The 19934-nt window shown below is 39.6% G+C and overlaps 1 protein-coding gene across 2 annotated transcripts in view; it reads left to right on the forward strand.

The window, feature by feature from the left end:
• The first annotated feature begins 16912 nt into the window (after positions 1–16912).
• Kif16b (kinesin family member 16B) overlaps positions 16913–19934 on the forward strand; it is a 280309-nt gene continuing 277287 nt past the window's right edge. For both annotated transcript variants that reach the window (XM_076851502.2, XM_076851500.2), the window contains exon 1: positions 16913–17064. In XM_076851502.2, coding sequence (XP_076707617.2) covers positions 17018–17064 — 47 coding nt within the window. In that variant the 5' untranslated portion in view covers positions 16913–17017. The remainder of the gene's footprint in view (positions 17065–19934) is intronic.

A 19934-nucleotide genomic window follows, 5' to 3' on the forward strand; every position in this document is an offset into this window, starting at 1 on the left:
GGGAAACAATCTCTTTAAAAAAGATGAAGCACAGATAATGGTTTTATTTTGTCTGAACCAAATAGGAAATCACATTCTAAACCCTTTCAATCACTTCGCAATGTCATTACCCCACTCCATCAGTGCTGCTCATAACCTCTGACAGCTACAAGAAGACCTCTATGATGGCATTTATTTCAGGGAAATGGATGTATCAGCTATTTTCGCGACCCCAGAGAGGAAACATTTGCAACCTGAGAAGCGTCCGCACAAGCCATCCCTCTTAGTGGCTGTGTGGGGGAATGAAGTTTACACTTGGTTGCTGGAATTAGATCTCCTTTCAAAAATAGATGGATCAGAGAAAATCCCAACCCCTTTTCTTTACCTCCCCCTTCTCCATTCAAGTTTTTCCCAGTTTCATGATGAATGTCTCTCTCTATGACCAGCAAAGAAAGAAATGGGGACCATGTGCCCACTCTGGATTTTCATTAGCATCTGGAGTTTTGTCAGGGAAACTTCAGTGTTCTGACACCTGGCAATCCTGCTCTCATGTTGCCCTTGACTTGGACAATCTGATGTCGACAAATCCTGAGAAGGCTCTGCTTGTAAAGACCCTGTGAGAGATGATGTGTCAGAAAAACTCATCGTTATTTGGTTTTCTCATTCCGTTAATGACTAATTCTTGGTTTTTTGTTGGTTTATTTATTTAGTTTCTAAATGCAAAATCTTACACATTCCCTCATCTAACATGAGGAATATAAAATTGTGAATCTTTGTACCCCTACTGTTTTCTTTATAAAAATTAAGAACATCTCTAAGAGGGTTTTTCAGATCTAGAGTTTGCATATTAGCACATTAAAAAATAATAATAAAATGTTGCTCAAGTGCTCTCAAGGAAGAGGTGGGGAAGCAAAAGGCACACAGATAAAATTATACAAAATAATTTGCTGAGGGTCTAAGTTGTAGATTCAAATCAAAAAAGGGGTAGCTCTCATTTTATATATGTATATGTATATATATGTCATGTACATCATATATGTATGCAAATACATGAATATGTGCATAATTTGTGAATACATAATATATATGTATCCACATATACACATACATACATATAGACAGATATAGATATAGCATTTAAGCCTGATGAATTCTAGGAGGTAGGTAATATTCTTACTCTACAGATGAAGTGTCTAAAGTTTTATGAGTTCAGATTACTCACCCAAGGATACCCAATCTGAGACTCCAACTCAGAGGACTCAACGGACACGTGTTGGTTTTGCCTGTCTGCTGTCCATCTCCTTTTTTCTAGCAATGATGCATCAACTGGCCCTTCAGGAACCACCCTTCTGCCCACATTGTATAGCCTTCCAGGACTATCAATCATGGGACTAGTTCTACCTCCATCCAAAGAGCAGGCAGGAAACCGAAGTCAGGTCAAGTGGTCTCTCTCTCTCTGGGAATCTGAATCTTGATAGGAGTGATGTATCAGTGGTTGGCGATGATTCATTTCAGTGGTTGTTGCCTAGAGAAACTGTCCTGTTGTTTCCTGTCTTCTTACTTCCCATGTCCCAAGCCATGTCCTTCCTGAGGCCTACTCCTTCAGAATGTTCCTCCATGCTATGAGTTTCCCTCATATTCTTCCAATAGATTCCCTTCTTCTCAGGTAGATGTGTTCAGATCTCCTCTCTAAGACAGACATACTCATTACCCTGCTGCCAGAGGAGTTGGCTGCTGATGGCTCACAGCTGAGTCCCTCTCAGCAATTGCCCTCAGTCACACAGAGCTTCCTTGTTTAAGTTTAGACCCTCTTCCTGAGAATACCGAGAGGGTACCTGCCTTCTTTGCTTCAACCTATAATAACCTGGAAGTGTCATTCCAGCTCTGAACTCCTCTATGATCAACCAAGCCTTCCACTGCAATTATTCATAAATTAACATGAATGGTTTCCTCTTCTCCCCTACAGATATTGCTTCTGTGAGCTCTTTCAAAATACCCATTGCACATGAGCTCTTTCAATACACCCATTGCACGTAGCTCTCCTTGCAGCAGAGTCCGGGGACTGTGACCTAAAACAGTGTACTTGACTAGATTATTAAGACTTGCAACCAAAGATTTCTAATTGATTCAGTTGCATGTGCCTTTGTATTTGTTTGCTAGAGCTACCAAAACAAAGCACTACAGACTTAGTAATTTAAATAATAGAAATTTATTGTTTCATAGTTCTGAAGGCTCTGGACTGAACTAAAGGTGTCAGCAGGATTGGTATCTTCCAAGGTCTCTGGTTGGCTTGCTGATGGCTGCCTCCTCCATGACTCCACATGTTCTTTCTATATGTGTCAGTGTCCCAATTTCTCCTTAGGACACCAGTCACACTGGACCTACTGTCTTCTTCAAACTTAATCACCTCTTTAAAGACGCTATCTCTAAATACAGTTGCATTCTGAAGTACTGGGGGGTGGGGTTTAGGACTTCAACATATGAATTTGGGGGGGGGGCACAACCAGCCCATAGCAACCCTCAAAGGCTGAATTCCATCCTTGACAACTCCCTGTGGTTGAGCATTTTATGATTCAGTATCTAAGCTATGATCAGATGAGTCAATGTTTGAATCTCTCAGTGCTTAATTCTCCTCACTGGCAAATTGGATACACTGCCGTAAGTAACTCCAAAGTGCAATGAATAACATCAGTGCTAGTCAGTATATATCAAATAGAAAGTGGAATTAAGAGGTGCTCATTTTAAATGAAAAAGAACTGCTTCCTCTTTTCTCCCCCTGTGCCTACTTTTTAAGATGCAGCCAACATATTAACTTAGTGGTAGAAGATGGATGATTATGTGGGGCCAGGATAACCAGAAGTCATGTTAAAATAAATCAGATTGTTGGCTCCTTGTAATCATTATTGCTGTGAAAAAGAAAATCATGAGATAATTTATTTTATAGTTTTAGTATGGGAAGCACCTTCCTAAAAATGTCATGAAACCCAGAAGTGATTTTTAAAGAGGGATAAATTCAACTACATAAAAAAAAAAAAATTCACCATTGAAATCCTGAGTGACATGCAGCTGATTAAGCTCTTGAGACAAAGCAGAAGCTGGCAAAGCCACACTCCTAAACATGCTGATATGTTCCCTTTCTCCTTCTTCTTTGGGCTGATCATTTGGTATGATTGACATGGCAGCATCTGTAGCCAGAGCGCTTGGTGTCACAGAGCACACTGTATTCTCACTACTTGAAGGGTGTCCACCCATGTTGTCAGGGTGTGTCTGCCAGTCAGTTACCCATTTGACTATCAGTACTCTATCCTTTGTCTTTGGAAATTGATTCCATCTTCCCACCTGCTGAGAAGGTGAAGACCTTTGTGGCTAATCCACCAGCACTTGTAACTGCTGCCCCCCTGGTTTTTATACCTGATGCAGCTGCAGACCCAGCCCCACCCAGGTCCAAAGGAAGAGTTGGATAATTTGGCTGAAATATGGGATTTGGTTTTTTTGACCCATCACCAAAAAACAACCAATTCAGTGAGCTTTGAGAGATGGGAAATAAGGAACTTAAAAAAAAAAAAAAAAAAAAACCCAAAACACAGAATTCTTGCTGGGCATGGTGGTATGCGCCTGTAGTCCCAGAGACTTCACACATTGAGGCAGGAGGATCACTTGAGCCTATAGGTTTGGGACCAACCTGAGCAACACAGTGAGACCCCAGATTGAAAACAAAAATCAAGAAATAGAAATCTGCAGGGAAATAAAATCACAATAGACAAAGCCAAAATTGTGAAAAAAATTATAATGCATACTACTGAAAATACTATTTTTCCCAATTTATAAACTATTTCTGCAGAGTCATAAGAAAATAATCCAGTGAACAATAATTTCAGAGATAAGGAAATACAATTGGTTTTTTAGACATTTGAAAAAAAACTGGACTTCACCAAAAATAAGATAAAGTCCTGTAAGTTCAAACAAGACAATTTGGAATGACAGATTTCAACTGTCGTATTGATAAAGACCAAAAAGTGCAAATGCACTCAGGACCAGTAAGGATGTAGGAAAATGCACTTTTATAGAATGGTTAGGATGTGAACTGGTACCTTGTCAAAGAGTAGCAACTGGTAATATCTATGAAAGTTAAAATGCATATACCTGTGACCCAGAAATTCTGCAGACCTCCCCACAGAGTATGAATAGGAACATTCTCAAAGACAACCTACTTCAGCATTATAGGTTAGAGCAAAAGACTGGCAATAATTCTGGGGCAGAAACTGCTTGTTTTACCTCAATGCCCATTCTCGCCCTTCTTCCATCTCAAATTTTTAATATTGTGACAACATTTCTCATTCTCTGTTGTATGATTTGGAAAATAGGATATAATTGAAACCTGCAGGGAATCTTTCTTGAGAGGAAATATGTTGATATTTTGGGGGGCTGGTATGCAGAATCAAAGCCGAAGCTTAAGCAGCTATCTCCAAACACAAGGAAAAATCAATATACTCAAAACAGAGGAAAGGGGACTGGGATGGAGCTCAGTGGTAGAGTGCTTGCCTAACATGCGTAAGGCCCTGGGTTCAATCCTTAGCAATATATATAAAATAAAGTCCATCGACAACTAAAAAAGAAAAGAAAAAGAGGAAAAATGAGTTAGAAGAATCTTCAGTTTCTGAGACTGTTGCTGTCCATACCAGCACTGTATCACCTAACTCCGCTCATCTTTTACATGAAATAGACTTCTACCTTGTTTAAGTCACTAAGTGATTATTTTAGATGCTTTAAGTCACTAAGTGATTATTTTAGATGCTTTGAAAGAGGTTTTGGTAAAATAAATCACAGTGTACACACAACAGTGAACACTGTAATACTCAAAAAGAATGGATTAAATCTTCTGAAGCATATTAGTAGTATATTCAGGCATAGGGAGATGGCATCCTTTACATGATATATATTTTATATGAAACAAGCAATTTTCAAAAAGGCATAATTGCGTGTTACCATTTGTGCAAAGAATAAAAATATATTGACTGTATGTTTGTAAGTGTATCAATATCTCTTCCTGGGAGGGCCAAGGAAAGGAGCTGGGGAACTGGGGAAGGGAACGGAAAGAGACTTTCAGCTCTCTGCCCTTTTGCACCTTTTGAATTTGTTCTTTGTGCATGTATTATCTATTTTAAATAAATAAGTTTTTTTAAAATACTGAGTTGTCCAGTATGTTTCTTCGATAATTGATGAGGCAGAAAGAAGACAATAGCTGGTGGGGGAGTGCCCAGGGAGGGCACAAGTATTGTATAGGAGGTGGCCCAGGTCTCCAGTCTCATTGCTAATAACACTCTATTGGAACCAGCAGATGGGAGAGACATGCAAATGAATAAGGCATTAGCAATGAGATCCAGAGAGAAGCAATAGGTCAGGAGGATTCTGTGTGACCAATTCAAGAAGACCAGGTTCGGACTATGTGTGCTTCTGCCCAAAACAGAAAAATCAGCAGAGAATTACAATGCATAGTTGTGTGCATATGGAGGGCAAAGAAGGAAAGTGGCTGAATTCTCTAGTAAGCCTGTGAGTATGACAATTTGTTTACTGCAGTAAAGCATTTCTGCCCCCTCCCTTCTTTCAGCCTGAGAATATTATACTTTTACATAACAATGGGGTTTGTTGTTACTTATTTGTACATACATGCAACATAACAACATAATTTGGTCAATATCACTCCCCAGTACTTCCCCTATTCTTCCCCACCTCTCACCCCACAGATCCGTTCTTAAAAGTAGAAGCTGGAGGGATATGTCCTTTTTTAGGGACAGAAAACACATTTAAATAAGAGTGATTCCAGGAAAGTTCTTGAGTGTTTTTAAGACTACAAAAGGAAGTGAAGAGTTATAATCTTCAGGTGTAATCTGTGGGGTGGCACCAACTAAGGTTGAGGAGTTTTGCCTTTAATAAATGTGCAAAGGAAATTGGCATAGATGCTGCTAGAGATATAAAAACACTAATCAAAGTTGGACTGAATGAGTGAAAATAACTCCAGTTAGAATCATTAATATCAACTGCTCAATTAGAGAGCCAAGTTGCTCTCATAAATGGATGTTGAAGACCAAATTTAAGTCTTTGTAGACAGCAATAAACTGTATGAACATGTTGTTAGCTTCAAAAATCTGTGCTATGCATATAGTAAAATGGATAAGAAACACTAGCAATGCCAAGTGCTGGTAAAAATAAAGAACAACTAAAACTTTTACCCGCTGCTGGTGAGAATGCAAAACAGTGTATTTTGGGGGAATGGTTTTGCTTTAATATATATATATATATATAGTTAAACATGCATTTAGCATAGACCAAGTAATTCTGCTTTCTAGGTTTTTACCCCAAAGAAATAAAAACTTAGACTCATACAAAACCCTGTATGTGAACATTTACTGTGGCTTTATTCACAATTGTCAAAAATTAGAAATAGCTTAAATGTCCTTTAACTGGTGAATGGATAAACAGTCTGCGCTATAATTAAAAACCAATCGGTAACACAGATGAATCTTAGATGTATTACATAGTACCAAACTCCAAAGACCACATACTATGTGACTCTATTTATATGATTTTCTAGAAAAGATAAATTATAGGAACACAAAGCAAATTAGTGATTGCCAGAGGTTAGTTACAGGAAAGGATCTCCTATGATGTATACATGGACTAGTAGTATCAGTCCTCCAATTTTGCTCTAATTCTTCAATGTCATATTGGATGCTCTGGATATTTTGCCTCTCCAGATAAATGTTAGAATCAGTTTGTTGGTATTTGCAAAATAACTCTTGAGATTTTGATTGGGTTTGCATTAAATATAACCATCATATTTGGAAGAACTGAAATTTTGAAAATATTGAGACTTCCTATCTACAAACATGGATTTTCTCTCCGTTTATTTAATTCTTCTTTGATTTCTTTCATCATAGATTCATAGTTTTCCTCATGTAGATCTTAAGCACAATTTGTTAGAGTTATACCTAAATACTTCATTTTGGGTGGTCCTAATGTAAATGGTATTGTGATTATAAATTTCAAAAATTCTATTTCTTCACCTCTGGTATATAGGAAAGTGTTCAAATTTGTATATTAGCTCTGTATCCTGCAAACATATTATAGTTGTTTTTTAGTTCCAGGAGTTTTTGCAATTCTTTCAGGTTTTCTACACAGATGATGATGTCATCTCTGAATAAAAACAGTTTTATTCTGGGGTCCCAAAGAAACAAAAATGCACATGGGAATTTTGGAGGGTGACAGTACCGTTGTATATCTTGATTGTTGTGAGATATACACCTGTCTGCATTTGCCAAAATTTATTGAACTGTAAACTAAAATCTATGACTGTTACTGTATGATACCTCAATATGCCTGACTTAAAATTAAAAAGCCTGTATCTTGAGGGAGATGTCTTAAATGGCAAAAATGTTCTGAATCTTATCTAAGTGGTTACATGGTGTATGGGTCAGATTTTCATCAACTGACCAAAATACCTGACAAGAACAATTTAGAGGAGGAAAATTTTATTTAGGCACATGGTTTCAGAGGTCTCCATCCATAGAAGGACAATTTCATTGCTTTGGACCAAAGGTGAGGGAGAGCATCATGGCAGAAGGATATGGTGGAAAGAAGCTGTTCTATTCTTGGCAGCTGAAGCAGACAGCCAGAAGAAGGAGGAGGTACCACAGTGAAAATGCAACCTGCCAAGTAATGCCCCCGGTGCCTCACCTCCTCCAGCCATCTCACCTACTAGCCCTTACCACCAAGTCAGTCCACTCAAATTAGGGTGGACTAATTAGGGTATAGATCTCACAACCCAATCTCCTCACCTCTGAATATTCCTGCATGAACACAGGAACATTTGGAGGGAGCTCATATCCAAACCATAACACATGGTTATTATTATGGTTTGAATGTGTCTTATTCCCCACCCACACATGTTGAGGCCTAATTCTTCAATGTGGCAGTTCTGGGAGTTGGAGCCTAGTGGAAGGTGTTTGGGTTATGGGGGCAGAGCACTCATGAATAGACTAATGTTGTCTTAAAAGAGTGAATTCTCCCTCTGGTAGGACTGGAATAATTACCTTCAGAGGGGGTTGTTAACAGATTATTTTTATGATCCCCTTCTATTTTGTTTCTTTTGAAATGCTTTTTGCCCTTTGGATTTTTGTCATGAGCTGAAGCAGTACGATGACCTTACTAAAAGCTAGGTAGATGCTGACTTCGTGTTTTTGCACCCTCCAGAACTGTAAGCCAAAATAAATCTTTATTTTTTTTGCGCATGATCTAGTCTTGGATACTCTGTTATAGCAACAAAAGAGACAAAGATAGTATATATATATATGAAACAATTTATTCAGTTGTACATTTTATATTCATATATTTATGCACCCCAGTTATTGTAGTTTATATCTTACAGAGAAAGAGAGAGAGATGGATGTTGGGAAAAAAAGATTAGGATTAAGTGACTCTCTACAATCCTGTTGGAAATAATATGAGACCCTGAGTATAGTGTTTGATAATGTTGATAATGGCAGGAAGGAACACTATGGACATCCAAGACAAATGTCACCAAAATCACAATCAAATTTAAGGCTGACCCTTTGTATAAATGTGTATTTTTTTTCTATCTCTTAATTCAGTTTTGCTTCTGCTTATGAGAGCTTATTTTCCATTTCTAGCAATTTCTCCAACACATCTCTGCTGAGGAGGAGAGTTAAAGAAGGAGGTTGGAATTCGGAGGACACTGATATCTGAGTTCAGACTGTAATATTTAGAAGCTATATAGCCTTCAGCAATTTTTCCATATTTTTCACCTGGCAGTTATCTTTTTTTTGTGAGTTGCACGTGTAAATATAAATTTTACTATCTCAGGGGTCTTCATGAACATTACAAATCTCTCAGCAACAATTTTTTCCTCATATTTTTTATTGGTGTATTATAGTTGTACATAATGACAGGTTTTTTGTTACATATTCGTACATACACACAATATAACAATAGAATTTAGCCAATACCTTTCCCTAGTATTTCTTCTTTCCATCCCATCCTCCCTTCCTCTGGTCCCTTTCCTCTACTCTGCTCATCTCCCTTCAATTTTCGTGAGTGCTCCCCGACCCCAACCCTTCTCTTTCTTTTCCTTTTTCCTCTCTAGCTTCCACATATGAGAGAACACATGCAATCCTTGACCTTCTGAGTTTGGATTATTTTGCTTAACATAATGGTCTCAAGTTCCATCCATTTTCCTGCAACTGACATTACTTCATTCTTCATTATAGCTGCATAAAACTCCATTGTGTATATATACACCACATTTTCTTTATCCCATCTGTTGATGGACACCTAGCCTGATTCCATAGTTTGGCTTTTGTGAATTGTATTTCAGTAATAACTTTGTGTTTACTACTGTAAAACTCCTTTCTGGCATTTGAACGATTTTTAGCATACTTTCTGGGGCAGAAACAGTGACTCTAAGAACTCCATGACCTCATTATCAACTCATGCACACAGGGTCAATTGATTTGGATGATATGAATTCTGTTAATCCTTCCCTGGAGTGCACTAGGGCAGAGTCCCACTTACTTATTTTATACAGAACAAAAATTGCTGCGGCTCCTAAGCATTCCAGCTTTCTTCCTGGAAACATGCGGAAGTTCAGATGTGTGCCAATGCCTTAATGGCAATCTATCACATTCACATGTGAGCACAAGGGTTTCTGTTCAACATGGATTTCAGAACATGCACCATGTCTGAGGTCAGGGGCAAAGGGAACCCAAACACAATTTGGTATACAGAATTTTTATTTATTTATTTATTTTTTTAGGGGCGATTCGTGATTGGGCAGATGGAATTTAATTCTAGGTTAGTCACTCAGTGTTTTAGAGTCAGTGTCTCTGGGGCACTCATCATGGAGCTCCTCCACAATTTAACCTGTTGCCATCAAGTCCTGGACTTTATCCCAGAACTACAAAATGAGATCTTGGCCCTGTGTTTGTCTGTCATGAGCCTTAGGGGCTGCTTTGATGTGACAGGACCTTCTATCATCCATCTGTCAGTTTTGAAACACTTCCCCCCGCTTTTTTTTTTTTTTTTTTTTTTTGTTCTAGAAATGCAATTAAGCAAGTTACTTGCAACTGTACCTTCAGTAATGTTACCAAAGGTTTGAACAGGCATAGGGTGGGTTAAAAGGGTAAAGATTTAATCAGGTGAAAAGGATGAATAAAATATTTTGTTTCTTGGCTTAGTTTTATACTATAGCATTTATCTTCTTATGTAAAGAGAGCACAAATTACTATCCTGCCATCTTCTATACTGTATTGAATTACCATTACAATTGGAATCAGCACTTCTGGAAAGTGCTGATGGCCTATTTTGTACTTGTTTGTGTTAATCAATGTTAATTACAAAGCAAGCACAAGGGTTAATGAATTATAATGAGCTTAATTAAGCTTGACAGTAACAAATGGCATAACCTCTATGTTATGGCTTGGTTTAAGGAATAAAAAGAGACAAAATAGGCCAGAAATCATCATGTAGAAATTCATATTTATATACTGGCCACACAGAGAACAGAATAGTATAATGAGTTTGTTGGTTTCACTAATTGTCAAGTTAAATATTTACCAACTGGCATTAGTAGGAGAATAAAGAACTGAGAGACTTGTTCTTTTGTAATCTTATTGTGAGAGAAAAAGGAAACCAAGTTTTAAAATGTTCTGATGAGCCACAAATGAGCAGTGGTAACCATGCTGCAGAGCATTTAGATGAGGAAACCATCACCTTAGTTGGTGCAGTTGAGGAGGACTAGGGAAGAGAGGAGTCAAAGAAAGAACTGCATGGAGGAGAGGAGAGAAGGCATTTTGCTGGATGCACAGTTGGAGCCCAAATTTGGAGGTGGAAATGTTGATCATGTGTTGAGAGAGCTTACATGCATCTGTGAATCTACTTCATTGATTCAGGTTCCACAGAGGATGGGGAAAAGTCACATTGTAAAGACTATAAAGACTCTTTCAACTCTCAACTCTAAAGACCCTTGAGCAGGGGCCCAGATGACAGATATTTTTATGTCACTCACAGCTCTACATGATTAAAAAGGCCCCTGAATTATTTTTTCTCATTATATGAGATGAGAGGGATTCAAGCAATACACACATATACCTTGTTTAAACAGCAACCATCCATGTTTTTGTTTACACATCGTTTACACATCGCCTTTGTAGTTCTGTTGGTCTGGACAACCTTAATCATTCTGGGCTGCCCTCACTCAGGTATGTGATCTGCTGATGAGTTGCATGGGCTAGCTGGTAGAAGGTGGCCCTACTCACAAGTTTGGTGGTTGGCTGGTTATTGGTTTTTATGCTGGATTTGACCGGGTCATGCATACCATCATTCAGCAGTCTGGCAGGGGCTTGCTCATTTGACAACAGCTGGGTTTTAGAGTGGGTGTTTGGAAGCATTTGATCTCTTGAGGCAAAGTCTTGGAAATAACATGAAGTCAATTCTGCTGCATTCTGTGGGCCAAAGCAAACTACAAGGCCAGACATATTGAAGAGGTGGAGAGACAGATTCCACCTCCAGTTGAGAGGATCTGCAGAGTAACAGTGCAAAGATTACAAGGCAGGGGGAAACTTATAACTGTATTTATCATTTTTTTTTTTTTTTTTTTTTGGTGCTGGGGATTGAACCTGGGTCCTTGTGCACTAGGCAAATGTTATACTACTGAGCTTCACCCCAGTCCCTATAATTATTTTTAAACTCTTATACTCTGCTTCAGGTGAAGAGGCTTCCTCACCATTCTAAAAGTAGAATATGCTTTCCTAACTGGGCATTTTTCAAGGTATTTCCTCTGTTTCTAAAGTCATTTCCTCACCCTCTTCTTGGCAGTTTGAATTCTGTCCCTCCTAGAAGGCACAGCTCCAAAATTAATGAATCCATGAGATTTTTCCCTATCTTTTCAACCAAATCTGATTTTTCCCTCTTAAGAAGTTGAAAGGCTGCCACAGACTTTATAAAGTCCATCAATTCTGAACTATTTGTGACCATAGATATAGTTATATGCAATTGAAAATAATCTTTTTCATCTTAGAATATAAAATGACTATGATTTAGGGGAATAGTTTCTATTAAATTTAATCTGCTCTGATTTTTTCATTCACTTTGCTGTAAAAGAAAGCTGGTATTCATGGCTACCTGCTTATAGCTTTACTAAAATTGCTAAGTAAGATTATTTTTATAGTTACTTTGGAGCTTAGGTTTTCTCTCAGGCTCCAAAGTATACTTTTCAAATTATCTTTGCTTTTAATGTTTAGTATGTTAGAAGGTTCTCAATATACCTTTGAGTTTTATGACTTAGGGAATGAACAGGGTACTTGATTTGGTTTTGTTATCTATGATTTCTGTCTCTGATACTGTGTTAGTCAGCCTGTGTCACTATGACCCCAAATACCTGACCAGAACAATTTAGAGGAAGAAAAGTTTATTTTGGGTTCATGGTTTCAGAGGTTCAGTCCATGGTTGACAGACTTCATCACTCTGGGCAGGAGGTCAGGCAGAATATCATGGTATAAGAGTGGGACAGGGAAGAGCTGCTTTACTCATGATAGCCCAGAAGGAGAGACAGAGAGGGGATCAAGCCTGGGATGAGGATGAAATATAAACCCTATAGGCACACTGACTTCCTCCAGCCACATCCTTACACACCCTATTTTTGTATAGCTATCACTTAGTATAGTAGTCCTTTCAAATTATTAATCCATCTAATAGATTAATCCACTGATAAAGTTACAGCTTTCATAAACAAATCATTTCACTGCTTTATTAACATTTCTGCATTAACACAAAATCTTTAGGGGGAACACTTTATATCCAAACCATAACAGAGTCATTTGTTTGAAAACTGGTAGACCACTTGTTTTTGTTTATTGGCTCACTGAGTATCTCCTAAATTCAACTGCAGTCCCTTGATACAAGACACTCCATAAGGAGATGTTAAGTGTACTGTGTGAATAATGTTTATGGTCAGTACTTCTAGCACATAGGAAAACTGATGGGTTTATGAGATGTCAGCTGTATCCTAAGTCCCAATTTAAATGTACCAAGGTGCTATTTATCAAGGTTTCTAAAAAGTCAAGTTTGTGAGAGAGAAAAAAATTTTATTCTTCAGGGGCTATGAAGAAAACAAAGCATTGCTGATGGGGACATAGTATTTTTCTTTTGATAACATTATTTCTAGTTGACTCAAATGTTTTGAGGTGGAATGAACAGTCTATTGCAGTGCTATCTCCCTTGGAAATGAAGAAGCTAAGATTCAAGGACTTTATATTACTCACAACTTTTTGGCAATAAAGAGATTGCTAAACATCTAGGGAAAAATTCAACAATAAATGAAAATCAAAAAAATTATGTCAAAACAGAACCAATGCATACACATGAATGTACCCCACCCCTCACTCTACCTTATTTGTGACAAGTTTAATGCTCTATTCTTAGGTCTCAAAATCTTCTCTTTTTATCCTTTCCATCACAATTCAACTTTTTTTAAAACAGAAAATACCCTTTGCCTTCAGGAGAATTCCTCTCTCTCTCTCTCTGTCTCTCTTTCAATTGAACGTTTGAGACAGGGTCTAAATTGCTGAGGGTCTCTTAAATTTGCCATCATCCTGCTGGCTCCAGAGTCACTGGGATTACAGGTCTCTGCCACTCTGCCGTTACTTTTAATTGAATTTCTAAATTATGGGTTTTAGTCTTTTGATGTCATGGACCCTTTGTATTATTTAGTGAATGCAAGTTTTAGAATATTTTTTAATGCTTAAAACATAAGATTAAAAGGAAAATCAACTAGTACTGAAATACAGCTAACAAAATATTGGAAACTGAATTTATGACAATCTTATATGTGTTTTATTAAATAACAAATTCTAGTGGCAGTATTATAGCAACTAACACAACTTCACAGTAGTAGTAAGTGTTAAGAACTATTTCAAGGAGTTGCATCAGTTCTAACACAAATATCTGTGACTTTTAGTGGCATTAAAGTCTTAGGTGTTACTAAAACTAATGCACTTTACTTAGGGGCAATTAAAGATGTAATTTTTTCTCCTTGTACAAGTTCTTCGACCTTATGATAGATTTGTTACTTTTGTGTCTCTTCTGAGTCTCAATGCCCTCCGGGTGGGAATCCCCTCCCACACTGGCACTGCATTGGCCTTGTGAATGCCTCTGCCCTAGGGGACAGAGTAAGCTGATTCCTACAGAGGCTCAAGCGCTGGGTGTGCTCTCTTGGAAGGCAAAATAATTCTACAGAAAAAAAAAAACAAAAAAAAAAACCTGGTCTAATCTTTATGAACATGAATCCCCCCAACTGAGCCCAACCCCCCAGCCACGTGAGATGAGCAATCTCCAAATGTGAGAAAGAACGAATGATTTCTAAATCGCTTAGTTTTGGGCAATTCGTTCAACAATACATAAATGACATGGAACCCTGAATGGGGTATCCACTGACCTTTTGGGCCCCTGATTTAAAACCTAGGTGAGTTTTTCATTATCAGTATTTTCAATTTTTCACACAAAATTGCCAGCGATCATCCACTCCCTTGCTCCTCAAAGCGTGGGTCATGGATCGGCTGCATACACACTCCCGGAAATGGTTGGAAATGCAGCATCTCAAACATTACCCCAGACCTACCGAATTAGAATTTGCAATTTTACAAGATTTTTGAGTGATTTGTGATTCAAGTTTACAAAGCACGGGAAAGCATGCGCATTAAAGTTTGAGAAGATGAGCAAATCCCTTCTCTTATAATCTTCCATTTCAGAAACGTCTTTGACTCTCTGTAACAGAGAGAGATTCTATTAAATCAGTGCCTGTTCTTACAGGACTGCGGTGAGATGAAATCTCTGTGCCTCTGTTCAAAGGCTGCAGGTGTGCAGTTGGGGGTCCGGCTACCATGGTCTGTTTTGTGTTAATTGGCAATGTCACGAAGAGCGGGGAGTTTTAAACATGTGCGGGCCTTTTGAAATAAATTAACAAATATACGAACGGAACCTCCTAAACAATTAATCAAAACCAAACTAAACCAAAACCCAGTTAGAGAAAATCGCTTTCGCAAGAAACTTAGAACGCCTTCTGAAAAGTTTAATACTGGTTTCTTTAAGAGTCGGGCGGGCTATGCGAGTGTAGGACTCTCAAGTATTCTGCAAACTGGGTGCCAACACCTGGGGTCTTTTCCCCAGCAGGAGCACAATAGCTTCCCCTGAGCAACTGTGCGCATATGTATATGTGGAGGGGGAGCGTCCGCGGCCACGAAGTTTGTCCTCAATCAGCTCCCATATAAGGCGGGCCCCGCCCCTATCCAGGGCAGCTAGGAAGCCGCGCTGGCTCTCCGGCGGCGTCTCTAACCAACCGGCTGTTACTACGCATGCCCGGTCCGCTCGACCGCTCCAGATACCTGCACTCCGAGTTTTTCCGCCGCCCATTGGTTGAATCTGCACCCAGCCCAGGGCCAGCTAGGAAGAAAGCTCAGGGTTTCCAAGGTTCTAGAAACGAAGGAGACGCTATTATGATTCTAGTGTAGCTGTAGAATTCTAGGGAAGATGATGGAATAATGATTCGTTGTCTCCGTGGGTTGTGGGTTTGGAGGCATATAATTTCACTTACTGCATTAATTAAGCCCACGGAGTTCCTGATTTTCAGATGAGGCAAAAGCCTCGAGATAGTGTTGGAACTGGGGCTCACTACCAGTATCCCTGCTACCACTTCTTGAGGGGCTCCCATTATTTGAACAATGGCCAGTGCTGGCCAACTCCTGGATGCTGTAGGAATGTGAAATACCAGTGGGGACATGTAGTGTGTGAGGGCAGAACCTCCCTTTGTGGCCCAGTTAGGGATGTAGAGGTCAAGGTTGACCCGCACATCACATGTACTGGCTTTGAGGGAGTGGCAGGGCATTTAGTGGACTTACCAGTTGCCATCTCTTAGTGATAGGAAGGGCTGGGCTGTTGGTGCCCATCTGACTTGAAAGGGACAGCAAGAGGAAGACAGGTCATGCCTTGATTAATGTGACCAGCAGGTGACCCTGCAGTTCACTGGTGGTCTTTTGGGTTTGTGTGAAAGAATACATGCATGCATGACTAAATGAACGGATTTCATTTTACAACAGAGGGGAGTTAGGTGGAAGCTTACTTACACTGGAAGTCCTAACCTTTAAAAAAGATAACGGTGGTTCTCCTAACTCCTTTATGATTTAAACCAAAATTGCTAACTAACATAAATGCAAGCACTTTTACTGAGATCTGATTTCAGCCAATACAACATTCCCTCCTGCATTTAAAACATCTCATACTCTTTTTATTTTCTTGGTACCCGAAATTGAGGGGTCCAAAACACATGCTTGGACATTTTTAGAGTCAGCAGAGAAAGACTTAGAGTTCACCGCTAACAAACTGACCATCATCTTCTCTGAAATAATTTCAGTTTGTTCCTCTGTAAAACGGATGGGCTGTAATTCATGCATGTAAAGCCAGGTCTTTGTTAATGGTTGAAAATTCTGTTTTTGTTAATCGGTCTCCAGGATTGTGACCCTAGATGGCAGTGATCGACTCCTCCCGAGTTTTTCAGGGGTGAGGATGAGTTTTTCTCTTGCAATCATCCGCGGATGATCGCTCTTAGAAACTTCCCTGCTGCAGCCAGCAGGGCTGCAACCGGCGACTTGCCACGCCCCTGGGTATCCTGGCCCCGCCCCATCTCAGCTTTAGCATTCTGGCTCCGCCCCTTCGCGCCGCCGGAGCCGCCTCCAAACCCCGGTTCACGGATTTTCCGGGCCGGAGCCGCTCTGGGCATGCTCAGTGGCCTGGCAGGTGGGGCCGCCGCGCGACTCCAGGTCCGGCCCCGAGCCGAGGGGCGGGGGCGAGTGGGAAGTGGGCGGGGGCCGCGGGTTCAGTGGTAGTGTCGCCGGCGGCCGCGATTCGCTGGCCTGGTGGGAATCCCCGCGGGTCGGACCGGGCCGGGCCGGGCCGAGCCGGGCTGGGATGAGCAATGGCATCTGTCAAGGTGGCCGTGAGAGTCCGGCCCATGAATCGCAGGTGAGTGGGACAGCTCGTCCCCCACCCTTGCCTTACCCCCACCTAGAGGAAGCTGTTCTCTAGCTCTCTTGAGAGGCCACCGTGAATTTAAGTGTCAGGGGCAAGCTCCCGGCCCACCTGATCCAGGCCGGGGCCTCTGGGGGCCTGGAGAACTTCGTGTTTTGCTGCCTTTTTCACTCTGTCCTGGAGGGAATCCTAAGGGTAAAGAGTTCAAGAGGCCAGGAAGAAGATTTCCTACAAACTGTCCCCAATCCAATAACTTGGGGAAGTTTGCTCGTTTCTCCTTAAAAAGCATCAAGGTTATCACTTCCACGGAGATACTTGCGGGGAACATGGAATGGTGAGGGGGCACCGTGAGATGTCAGGCGCAACCCTCATTTGTGCCCACTCAGAAGTTCTGTAACTATTAACCACGCTACTTTTTTAATGTCTTAGAGATGATTTAGAGTTTCGGAATGTGAACCCTAAGTTATAAATAGTAACTTAGCAGTTCTTAACCTCGGATGAAAGGAGGGGATAGGAAAACTTTGACTAAAGTTTTCACTCCTGGGAAAAAAGTCAAGGACACTTTGCCCTTGTTTGAAATAATGCTGAGGGCAAGAATTGTGAACATGTGTGGAATTTAATCTTGTTTTATGTTTCTACTAATTAATGCTTTTCAGAATTATTTCACTTTTCATTCACTGAGAAGGAACCTGTGTTTCCTTTTCAATGACCTCTTTATAACCTGTTAAGAAAGATACTTTGGAAAAGTTACTTTTTAAATTGGTTTAACTTGAAAGAATGAAGTATACTTAAATGGGATGTCCTGCAAATTGTTAGGCATGGTTCACACAAAGCAATTTGTTTTTATTAATTTCTAAACTGAGTTGTTGGACATTTGACTTACCATATGGCCTCTCCCTTTTAGTCATACTAACAACTTCTGGAGGTCAATGGTTGGTCGTTCTGTCAGCTGATTAGGGCATCAGAAGATCATAAAATCAGGAGATTTCCATACTTCTTGACTTACCTGAATCTATTTTCTCCATTGTTGAGTAGGAAGTCATTTTTCTGATTTGGAACCATTGAAAATAAGTGCTTTTAGAAATCAGGGTGAGTTTTTTGTTTTATTATTTATTTATTTTTTGAGGGAATATGTGATTTTTTTCAGGTTACTTCTAAAGCTGTTTAGGGAAGAGTTTGACTTTTCTTAAGCCATAAAAGAACATTTATGTTTCTTTTTATATCCAGTCATACAAGATAAACAGACCCCAAAGTCATTTAAATGATTTAAAAATATGGATTTTCATGTATTAGTTGTTCTTTTTCTTCTTTGGAATAACATGAAACATACTAGAAAACTACATTAGATAATTTAGGAAGTATTTATTAAGCACCTATCAAATACACAGCATTGTGCTGGGTGCTATGCAGAATACAAGGTGAATGAATTTTGTCTGATGAGTGTCTTCTAGGAGTTCCCTGTCTGGTGAGGGAGGGATTGTATAATGATATGACTAAAAAAACTGGGCCTTCTGGCAAAGGTGCTGTGATTTCAGTGCCTTGACAATATATACCTTAAGCCCAGGTTCATGGATCACTGGCAGGAAACAAGCACAGAAACCATGTGCTTTGTGGAGGTAGATTGAATTGACATTTTTGCTCAGCAGGCAATTGGTGGCATCAGAATTGGGGCATGATGGAAGGAAGCAGTTGTCTAGGTTAGAGGGGAAATGGGAAGGTGGGATAGAGATACCAAGATAGTTAACTGACATAATTGACAGGATTGGCAGCTCCACAGATCAGAAGGAGGGTTTAGAGGAAAAATGTGGAGTCATTAACTGAGTTTTGATGTTCAAAGAGGTGAATAAGATTTGGGGAATGGATGGTGAAGTTGATGCTTTCTATCTTGGATATGTTGAGTTACACGAAGTATAGTTAAGTGTCACTGAAAAGTGCTATGTGTATATTGAAGGAGAAGATTCATCTCTGCTAGAGGTGTTCACCAGAAGGTTGGAAATTTGTTTTTAGGTCTTAGACCAGGATTGTCATTGGGAGATATTTTGCATTTAGGCAACAGTTTTAATGTTAGGTGAGGAAGAAAGGGAGCCAGGAATTGGACATTGGGGTATAACTCTTCTTAGGATTCCAGGGAGAAGAGTGGCTTACAGCAGAATGAGGACAACCAGCCCAGCAGGCTGTCATGGTGGGAAGGGAGAAGGGTCCCCTGAAGATGGCTGTGTTTGGTGTCAAGTGTTACCAAGATGATATGACAGTAAGATGAGGTCCTCATTCTTAGAGATGAGGATACTGGTATCCTTCCAAAGAGAATTTCAGGGAGAGTCAAAGACCCAGAATTTGGCAGTAAAGTAGAAGAGATATATAGGTGGTCAACCAAAAAATACTTGACCTAATTCATAAAAAAGATTTGCAAGTTATAATGGTAATAAGCAAAAAAATTTTTTTCCAGTGTGCTTGGCAGATATGAACCAATGCTGGTAAAGGAAAGGCAAAACAGACACTTTCAAATTGATATTGATAGAGGGTCAAAATCTCTGAAACTTTCATGTTGGAAAAATTGATAGTAATTGTCAAGATTAGAAATTGGACCCTTTAATCTGGGGATTTCATTTCTAAGAATTATTGTGGGGATTATAGTCCTACCTACCAAGCTGAATATATAAGGATGCTTGCTTGTAACAACAAAAGTATAAATGACGTGAATGTAAAAATGTGGGGAATTTCTTAAAATTAAGGTCTAAATCCTATGAAAAAACATGGATCTTTCAAGCGCTCTAAGATAGAGGATTGAGAAAAGCAAGATGTCCACATTCATACACACATAGTACAGTGGCTTAAAGTTGTGTGTATGTACATACAAACACACA

Source organism: Callospermophilus lateralis, chromosome 3, assembly GCF_048772815.1.
Source record: "Callospermophilus lateralis isolate mCalLat2 chromosome 3, mCalLat2.hap1, whole genome shotgun sequence".
Classification (NCBI taxonomy): domain Eukaryota; kingdom Metazoa; phylum Chordata; class Mammalia; order Rodentia; family Sciuridae; genus Callospermophilus; species Callospermophilus lateralis.